We start from the raw sequence: 10,163 nt of genomic DNA, 5'->3' as shown, positions 1-10,163 counted from the left end.
TTCTTTGATACCTGACTAGGTCCTGGCCAGCCCTTGCTGCAGACAGCTGTTGTTGGATTTCAGCTATCTTTATTATGTTTGTCAAAATAGTTGTCTTGCAGTCTTTTTTTGCTCCTCTTCAGGGTTCCTAGGAAAAGGACTCTGAATGTGTGTGACCTGTATGAAGGAGTCTCATATCTTATAGATTAAACTGAAATTCTCAGAGAAAAAGAGACCTCTTCTATTCAATCTTCTGTTTCACTCATGTATGTCCTTTGTCACATGTAGTCATTTTTCATTTTTGATTTTTGAAAAGTTCTAGGTATTTTGTGACAAATGTTTTCCCATAATCAGGTCTCCCTCTTTTCAGCCATATCTGAAATCAATGCTCACCCTTAAATCAATGGTGAGAGCCCTGGATGGTAAGGCCAGGCCAAGGAGACTGTCACAAAGGATCTAGGTGTGTTACAGGGATTAGACAAGGGGTGGGGTGGTTCTCCCCTGTCAGTCGAAAGAGAGCATGAACTTGGTCTTGCCTGATATTATTTCAATAATGTTTCCGGAATTTTACACTGAGAATAATAGTAAGTGTGGTGATATGGATTTTCCATTATAGACAGTACAGTCTCCACTGAGTTTATCTCAATATTTCATTAGTCTTGTGTCTCTGAAATAACTGTTGCCCATTGAAAACTGTTTCTTTTACAAAGACTGAAAGCAGCCTTTTTCTGTGTAGTCCTGGCTATCCTGGAACTCACTCTGTAGAGCAGGTTGGCCTTGATCTCAGAAATCTGCCTGTCTCTACCTCCCAAGTGCTGGGATTAAAGGCGTGCGCCACCACTGCCCAGGTCATAGAGACTATTTTTAAGTGGGATATTAGGTACCTGTTTTTCAAGTCCTTCACTAAGTTTGGCTGTAGGAAATTTCTCTGTCCATAGATATTGAACTCACAGGTGTGTATGGCTCTGTCTCCTGAATGCTGGGGTTAAAGTCCTTTCCCACTATACCTGGATATAACCTTTTCCTCAGGTAGAACTTATTTTTTCCCAGGCTGTTATTGAACTCAGAAATCTCCCTTTCCTTTTAAACAGAAACAAAAAGCTTAACTGAGTGGGATTTTGTCCTGAGATCATCACTGCCTCACTTCCTGGTGATCCTTTATTACTTGCACCATGAACCTTGTTTTTATTTAATGGTTTTTTTCCCTTTACTGTCTCATTAGTGCAGCTGCTTCTGTTCTTCCAGGTCCATGGAGCCACTCATATAATTCATATTGTACCTTTATGTTTTGCATTGTTGAGAAATTCTCTAAAGAATAGTTCTTATACTAATTTATATATTCTTCAACTCATGTTTTAAGAGTTCCTTCCCACAGCCTTAAGTGCTGTCCTGAAGGTCACAGCGTTACTATTTTCCTGGCTGTATATCAGACACACTGTACTCACTGGAATACTGCTCTAACTGATTCTTATGTAGATATTACCATTGGAGCTCTATGTAAGTACTGCTGCACTGTGATGAGTTAGTTTGAATGCTTTGCACATCCTTGTCTTTCTTTTAAGAACAATTGAGTGATGACAGTTGCCTTTAATTTTTGTAATGATAGGTTTAAGATCTTGACTATTATCTTCATTAGAGTAAGGGATGTTCCTTCTGTTCTCACAATATACAGAGCTTTTCTAGTGATCCTCTGTGATATTTTGTCCCAGTCATTTTATAAGTATATTGACATGGTTGTGAGCCTTCTCTCACTGATCAAATTTTGAGCCTGGTCTTGTCAGGCTTGTGACTCTTGAAATAGTCTTGCATCTCTGGCATGAAATCAAGTTGAGTTCACTTTCTCCATCCATTAGAGAGAAGCTTCTTTCAATGTATGCTGGTGCATATGGACTGTTACTTTTCTCTTTGTACATTTGAGAATTTAGTGGTGCATCTCTTTAGTCCTCTACAATGTTTGAAGAAACACTGAGTGCCTTGGTGTCAGCACTTCCTTATTGTCTGGCTTAATGTCATGACATTGAAAGTGGACTTGCTCAATTGTTTCTAGGAAATTATCATTTTCCTCATCAATTCTCATTAATTTTATATGATTTTCCACAGCAGTCCATCCATCTGCTCTTTCTAAGTGTCAATCTAAACTTGTGATGCAGGGTCATAGAAAGAAACTATGTACCTGTTAAATACCAAGAAAAATATTTGACATGAGAGAAATTTAAGATGAATGAAATACTTAAAAAGTGCTGCATATTTGCTGATACCATAGTCATGAGCACTTTTCATAGTAATAATATCTCAACAGTCAGAATGAGTTCTTATGTTTTTATTTATGTGTAAACACATGTATGTATATGTATGTATGTGTATGTGTGGGTATTTATGCCAGGAGACCCATGCCAATCATTCTTACTTCCATGTAGAACTAGAACATATGTATGAGATAGAACCTTTGTATTCCAAGACAACAGGACGCAAATGGAAAAGACATATACTTTATCTTCCACATAGAATGATCTAGACTTTCATCAAAGACTCAGATATTTTATTCTAGTGTGATTAATAATGAAACTCCATTCAATTCTAGAAATCAGTTTAAGCACACACTAGCTGTTTGTCTTTGACTCTAGTTCTAGGAAGGTGAGTTTTCAATAATTACCCTGAGTATTAGTGTTCTACAGCAGGATAACATGTGTTCTATGTTTGTGCCTGGTAATATCTTAGGTTAGAAATAGTCCTCAGGTTATACTCATATCAGGACACAAATGATCATAAGCTGTCACAGCTGTAGAAATGTTGACAAGATACTTGGTATCATTTTGCTTTTAATAATTTTTAATGTGGTTTAGCACTGTTTATAATAGAGTCATATTTCCTTCATCTTTGAATTGTTTAATCCTTGATGTGAAATTTCAAGAATTCTAATCTTTGTTCTTCACACAGCACCTAGGAGAAGAACAACAAAAAGAATGAGTGCTTCTTTGGTAAACACTCTGCAGGTAAGTGTCCTGTCCACATCTCTTAAAAATTGTTTTTTATTCAATCCATTCAAAAGATTAATTATATGTGAAATGTTATCTAAGGGCTTCTTTTCTATGATCTTCATTTTCCTCTGCGATAATGAAAATTTAATGTTTTGTTTTTTCATGTATAAAACATCTTCATATTTTTATTTGAGTTTATACTGTGAGGACATAAAATGCCCATGGACTGCAGACCAGGTGGTCTCCAACAGCATCTATTAAAAATGATTCTCAAGAATATATTGATGGGTGTTTTCTATATTGGGTAAAGTTTTGTCCTTTTATATTACTGTGGAAGTAAGGTCTCTTGTGTCACATCAATTGTATTTCATGGATGGTCAGATTTCCAGACACAAGTTTGTGAATATGGATATGGAAATATGTTGAAATTCACATCACTAAGCAATATGCGGAAGAGTAGAATTTGCAGAAGAGTAAAATTGTAAGGGACCCAATGTGTTGAATCCTAACAGTAAATGTATTAGCTCTCTAGAGGCACAGATGATGGATGGAAATTGTCTTTCTTTTGCCAATGATGTGATTGTGAGCTGATGCAGATTTCAGTATTCTGACAACTCTTTTTGACATTTTATGTCACACAGTAATTATTGAAGTGTTGAGACCTGGAATCTGTTTTTTTCATGACAGATACTGCCCCTGTGGTAAATTTTCAGTATAGAAATGTCTGTATTTCTTTCTTTTTGATTTCAATCTTTAGAAGTGGTGTATGTCCTGTGGTCTTCACCTTCTCATTTCACCAAATGAAATACATTAGTGAGACATTTTCTACAGGGCATTGCCTTAGTGCTATGTATAAACCCTCAATTTTCAAACATAAATTAATATGTTTCCTAAATTTTTGTGTTTGTTTCTTTAGAAGAAAAAGACTTGACAGAACCTATGTTATTCTTCTATATCGAAAGTATTCATTACATAACTGACGGGTTGTAGCAATGACTCTATTTTTCATTACAATACAATTTTAAGTATATAAATGTTCATCTGAATATTTTATGTACACTTAATGCTACAGTATGCTCCTAAAACCCTGAGTGCAGCATCAATTCCTGCTGACTGATGTCAGACATAGTAGTCAATATGTTTAGAAAGAATGAAATTATGTTTCTATGGAAAAGCAGCAAGTACCTTTACCTCTTAGTCATTTTTTCATCCCAGGTTTACATTTTTGAGGCTCATTTGCAATAGAGACAGTAGAAAACCAGTATATTATAGTTTTTATAAACAAAGGAAGAATTATAGATCATACTTCTATGCAAGCTATAATTCTGATACATAAGTGGTCAAATACTGAAGAAAATTAAATAAGGTTAAAATTAGAAGGTTGAAATTTTAAATAGTTACTATTATGAAGAATAATTATTAAATACTCATGAAGAATTAGTACAATTCTCCTTCAATTTGAAAACAAAATTTGATCAAAGAAAATGATTCTACTTCATTGGAATGTATTGTCACTTATGCCACTTGTTCAGACATACATATCTAGTCAATCTTTAATGAAAGACCATATGGAATTTATAAAATTGTTATTATATGTATTGATTATGCCAGCTTATATAAAATATTAAATATTTTAATGTTCTAAAATACTGGTTTTTCTACTTTATAGTTTTGAATATATTCTCATAAAATAAATTCGCAAAGCATTTGATTTTCTGTATCATATGGAATGTTGAATATATGCCTTGATGGCCACAGTTTATTCTGTTTAAGAAAAAACTCTGACATTTAGTTCATTCATTAATTCTGCATTTCATATTCTACCTGCTTGATCTAGAAAGGATGTAACATTCTACTTAGTCTGCAGATTGTTAAATAGATCTGTTGTAATACAGACAAGTGAGATGCAGCTGTACACAGGAATAAGCAAGCGTCCATATTTCAGCAAGCTGTGCATTGTAAAATTTGAAAGCCTGTCTCTTGAAATCATAGTTTGACAATTTATGATGTAGCACTGGGATTTTATTTGATATCAACCCATATTTCATAAACTTATGTTGTTGTATCTAGACTTCAAATGTATATGTTATATTCTGTAAATGATTACTGCATTTGAAATAATTATATTGAAAGACCCCCAAAAGGGGAGACCCTCACTCAAGTCTCGGGATGTGATGGCCACCCAGTAACTCACAAGACACTGAACTTGATGCAAACAGCAAGAGGCTTTATTTCAGGATCAGTCAACTGAGGCCGAGACTTGTAACCCACGCAGGGGCAGAGGAATGTCGACCCAGAGGCCAGGGGGAGAAGGGTATTTAAAGGAAAAAACCACAAACCAGCAGGGTAAGGTGGAAACCAAGGAAGAACATCATAAAAATAGTGGAAAGTCTCAGCCCATTATTGAGTCAGTCATGTGGGAAACACCCTGTACATGCTTTTTTCGGGAATTTAATCTTGCTTAATTATCTACTTTATGGTTAGCCAGTTCTTAGAACCTAGAGCTCCAACCGGCTGGCCTACATTTTGGGCTCAGGTCAAGGGGTCATAAAAACTTGTATGTCTTTTATAAATTCTCTATACCTTTCAATATCATGCAAAAAATGTAAAAGATATTTTATGTAAAAGATATTTTACAAATCAAATTGTACGCAAAATTTTCAAATGTAGTGATGGTGGCCAATCTTTCATTTACTGGTAAGGTCTTAGTAAACAAAGAAAACTTATGAATGTGAGAGCCTTTCTAAATGTGAGCATTCTAGTAAGTCATTGTATGGATTGTCTGTGGAAGAGCAGCAGTTCAGAACTTCAGATGCTTCTCCATAGAACTTTTTGAAAACATTCATGCTTCAATATTTTCTTCAATCATTTGTATCACAAAGTATATCTTAATTAATTCTTTTTAACAAAGGAAACCTTTTGATCCAGCAGCAAATAACTAGTTTTCCATTCCAGGGTCCATTAACCTTTAAGGATGTGGCTGTGGACTTCTCACTGGAGGAATGGGAATGTCTCGATTTTGCTCAGAGGGCATTGTACATGGATGTGATGTTGGAGAATTACAACAATCTATTGTTTGTGGGTAAGAATTCACTTCTTCTTGACATCCTGATTCTTTCACTGAATGTTCCCATTTTGTGTTCATGCAAACTCTCTGAAGTGTCTACAGACCCCCAAAAGAGGGAAAATCATGATTTTTCTGGTTAAAATCATAATGTTTCATTGTGTGTTTTTTTTACATTACTCTGCTTTCTTTGGAAGAGTAATCAGTGCAATATTCTCTGAGCTCTCTCCTTACCACTAATCTAGCTTGATTCAAGTCTTTAAAGTTCAAAAAAATTAAATATTCAGAACAAGGAATTATATTTGTATACATAAAATAGTTTGATTATTTTAATCTTAGAAATTCTTTAAAATGTTCCCTCATTTATGATTATAAAAACTACAAAAGGTTTCAAGTGTATATAGAGCTGTTGGTATAGAGAAATTTTTTTATTTACCTTTTGACAATTGGTTTAGTTTTGGGACATGATTATTTATTTTTTCACTTAGGATGCTAAAATAAAAACTCTTTACTGGTTTTCATGTCAATGTCAGTTGCATCATAAATATATAACTGACCATAGCTACACATTGTCACTCTGAATCAAATTGTAACCATAATATTAGTGATACATTGTTTAGAGATCTACTTTTTCAAATTTCATTACAGATCAATCAAATATTTGTCCTAGCTTCTGCAAAGTACAATCTTCTTTTCCTTATTTGTTACATTATTTACATTTCAAATGTTTTCTTCCTTCCATGTTTCTTCTCTGTAAACCACTTCCCTCCTGCTTTCTCCTTCTAAAGAGAACGCCCCCCCCACCAACTCCACAATGCCCACTCACTGCACTAGGATTCCCCTATGCTGGGTCACCAAGCCTTCAAGGGACCAAGGACCCCCACTCTCATTGATGTCAGATAGGGAATTCCTGTGCTACATATATAGTCGGGGCATGAGTCCCTCCAAGTTTACTAAAATCCTTAATGATTTTGTCCAGATCCAGGGGGATGTGGTTGATTGACATTATTGTTCTTCCTATGGGGTTGCAAATTCACTCAGCTACTTCAATGCTTCCCCTAACTTCCCTATCTGGGACCTATGGTAAGTTCAACTGTTGGCTGCAAGCATCCATTTATGTTGTTCAGGTGCTGGCAGAGCCTCACAGGAGACTGCAATATCAGGTTCCTGTCAGTAAGCACTTAATGGTATCAGCAATCCTGTCTTTGTTTCTTGTCTGCATGTGGAATGGATCCCCAGGTGGGGCAGTGTCAGAATGGACTGTCCTTTAGTCTCTGATCCACTCATTTCCCCAGTATTTCCTTTAAGCAGGAACAATTATGGATTAATATTTTTGAGGTGGGTAGGAGGTACAATTTAAAATAAGTTTTAGAAGACAATTATCATTTCCTATCATTTGATATAGGTCAGGTTTGAGGTCCTTCTAAGGATCCACGTAATGATAAAAAAAAGAAACTCTTGAGAGCAAGAGTCCATGAGACTCTAAAACTTCAGCAAACACTGGTTATTAAATCACTTCATACTCATGTAGTTAATGCCTGGTATCCCTAATTGTACTTTTATTCAGAAAATCATCGCATATGTGGCATGTATGGGAAGGTCTTGGATCAAGACACACTGTATATTGTTCATGAGCCTGTGAATATCCAAGAAAAGTCTTCTAAATGCAATGACCTTGGCGATATGATTCATGAATCTACCCAAAGTACATCTCATAAAACTAACCCTAGAGATGCATCTCCTCAATTTTCAAACCTAAAAATACCTAAAACTGAGAACACTGAAGAAGTTTTCAAGTATAAAGAATGTGCAAATGGTTTAAATGTGTGTTCAGTCATTAGTTTCAATCAAGGAATCCACATAGGAAAGAATGAACCCAATAGAAATACAGAATTTGCTAAGGTTTTTCTCTCTAAACAAAACAATAGTGGAGGGAATTCTTACAAATGTAGTGAACTTGACAAATGCTTTACCCAGAGAGACAATCTTCAAAGTCAGCAGAGCATTTATTCAGGAAAGAAACCTCAAAAATGTAGTAACTGTGACAAATGCTTTACTCAAAAAAGCCATCTAAGACAGCATCAGAGAATTCATACAGGAGAGAAACCTTATAAGTGTAGTAAGTGTGACAAATGGTTTGCCCGAAAATCCAGTCTTAGTATTCATCAGCGAATTCATAATGGAGAGAAACCTTATAAATATAGTGAGTGTGACAAATGCTTTACGCATAAATGCAGTCTGAGAATTCATCAGAGACTTCATACAGGAGAAAAACCTTACAAATGTAGTGAATGTGACAAACGCTTTACTCAAAAAAGCCATCTAAGACAGCATCAGATTGTTCATAAAGGAAAGAAACCTTACAAATGCTGTGAATGTGACAAATCCTTTACCCTAAAATCCAGTCTTAGTATTCATCAGCGAATTCATACTGGAGAGAAACCTTATAAGTGTAGTGAATGTGACAAATGCTTTACTGAAAAAGGCAGTCTGAAAATTCATCAGAGAATTCATACAGGAGAGAAACCTTACAAATGTAGTGACTGTGACAAATGCTTTACTCAAAAAGGCAAACTGAAAATTCATCAGAGAATTCATACAGGAGAGAAACCTTACAAATGCTGTGAATGTGACAAATGCTTTGCCCAAAAGTCCAATCTTAATAGTCATCAGCGAATTCATACTGGAGAGAAACCTTATAAGTGTAGTGAATGTGACAAATGCTTTACTGAAAAAGGCAGTCTGAAAATTCATCAGAGAATTCATACAGGAGAGAAACCTTACAAATGTAGTGAGTGTGACAAATGCTTTACTCAAAAAAGCCATCTAAGACAGCATCAGATTGTTCATAAAGGAAAGAAACCTTACAAATGTTGTGAATGTAACAAATCCTTTGCCCTAAAATCCAGTCTTAGTATTCATTAGCGAATTCATACTGGAGAGAAACCTTATAAGTGTAGTGAATGTGACAAATGCTTTACTGAAAAAGGCAGTCTGAAAATTCATCAGAGAATTCATACAGCAGAGAAACCTTACAAATGTAGTGACTGTGACAAATGCTTTACTCAAAAAAGCCATCTAAGACAGCATCAGATTATTCATGAAGGAAAGAAACCTTACAAATGCTGTAAATGTGACACATCCTTTGCCCTAAAATCCAATCTTAGTATTCATCAGCGAATTCATACTGGAGAGAAACCTTATAAGTGTAGTGAATGTGACAAATGCTTTACTCATAAAGGCAGTCTGAAAATTCATCAGAGAATTCATACAGGAGAGAAACCTTACAAATGTAGTGACTGTGACAAATGCTTTACTCAAAAAGGCAAACTGAAAATTCATCAGAGAATTCATACAGGAGAGAAACCTTACAAATGCTGTGAATGTGACAAATGCTTTGCCCAAAAGTCCAATCTTAATAGTCATCAGCGAATTCATACTGGAGAGAAACCTTACAACTGTAGAGAGTGTGACAAATGCTTTACTCAAAAAGGCAAACTGAAAATTCATCAGAGAATTCATACAGGAGAGAAACATTAAAAATGTAGAGAGTGTGACAAATGCTTTAATTACAGTGGACATCTGAAAAGTCATCAGAGACTTCATATAGGAGAGAAACCTTAAAATGCTGTGAATATGACAAGTGCTTTACTCAAAAAAGCCATCTAAGACAGCATCAGATTATTCATAAGGGAAACAAACCTTACAAATGTAGTGAATGTGACAAATGCTTTACCGGACAATCCCATCTTAGTATTCATCAGAGAATTCATACAGGAAAGAACATTACAGATGTAGTGAATGTGACAAATGCTTTACTGACAAATTCAGTCTGAGAGTTCATATGAGAATTCATAGTGGAGAGAAACCTAATAAATGTAGTGAGTTTGCCTAATGCTTTACTGAAAACGGAAGACTGAGAATTCATCAGAAAATTCACACGGGAGAGTAACCTCACAAATGTAGTGATTGTGGCAAATGCTTTACTTACAAAAGCTGTTGGAGAATTCATCAGAGAATCCATACAGAAGAGAAAATTACAAATGCCATGAATGTGACAAATTATATACCCATATAGTTAATGTGGGAAGGCATCAGAGAATTCATACATGAGATAAACCTTACAAATATTGTGTATGTGA

At 35.2% G+C, this 10,163-nt stretch overlaps 1 protein-coding gene across 3 annotated transcripts; it reads left to right on the top strand.

Moving 5' to 3' along the window:
* The first annotated feature begins 2,930 nt into the window (after positions 1-2,930).
* LOC117709122 (uncharacterized) lies at positions 2,931-9,857 on the top strand. Of its 3 annotated transcripts, none has more exons than XM_076933501.1 (6): positions 2,931-2,972; positions 5,913-6,039; positions 7,589-8,099; positions 8,427-8,855; positions 9,189-9,468; positions 9,720-9,857. In XM_076933501.1, the coding sequence occupies exons 1-6, from the start codon at positions 2,943-2,945 to the stop codon at positions 9,855-9,857; spliced, it is 1,515 nt and encodes a 504-aa protein (XP_076789616.1). In that variant the 5' UTR covers positions 2,931-2,942. The 3 variants fall into 3 exon arrangements, with proteins under 3 accessions (XP_076789616.1, XP_034359139.1, XP_076789615.1); XM_034503248.1 differs by lacking the exon at positions 9,720-9,857 and adding exons at positions 8,947-9,107; positions 9,535-9,569 and having other exon boundaries at positions 7,589-8,865; positions 9,189-9,448; XM_076933500.1 differs by lacking the exon at positions 9,720-9,857 and having other exon boundaries at positions 2,943-2,972; positions 7,589-8,865; positions 8,947-9,561.
* The last annotated feature ends 306 nt before the right edge of the window (positions 9,858-10,163 follow it).

Source organism: Arvicanthis niloticus, chromosome 5 (genome assembly GCF_011762505.2).
Source record: "Arvicanthis niloticus isolate mArvNil1 chromosome 5, mArvNil1.pat.X, whole genome shotgun sequence".
In the NCBI taxonomy this organism is placed as follows: Eukaryota; Metazoa; Chordata; class Mammalia; order Rodentia; family Muridae; genus Arvicanthis; species Arvicanthis niloticus.
This window is presented reverse-complemented; position numbering and strand designations above follow the sequence as displayed.

Excerpts from the sequence above, each read along its gene's own strand:
- LOC117709122 (XM_076933500.1), top strand. The coding sequence starts at position 2,943 with ATGAGTGCTTCTTTGGTAAACACTCTGCAG. Across the intron at positions 6,040-7,588 it reads CAACAATCTATTGTTTGTGG|AAAATCATCGCATATGTGGC; the intron begins GTAAGAATTCAC and ends ACTTTTATTCAG. Across the intron at positions 8,866-8,946 it reads ATCTAAGACAGCATCAGATT|CGAATTCATACTGGAGAGAA; the intron begins GTTCATAAAGGA and ends AGTATTCATTAG.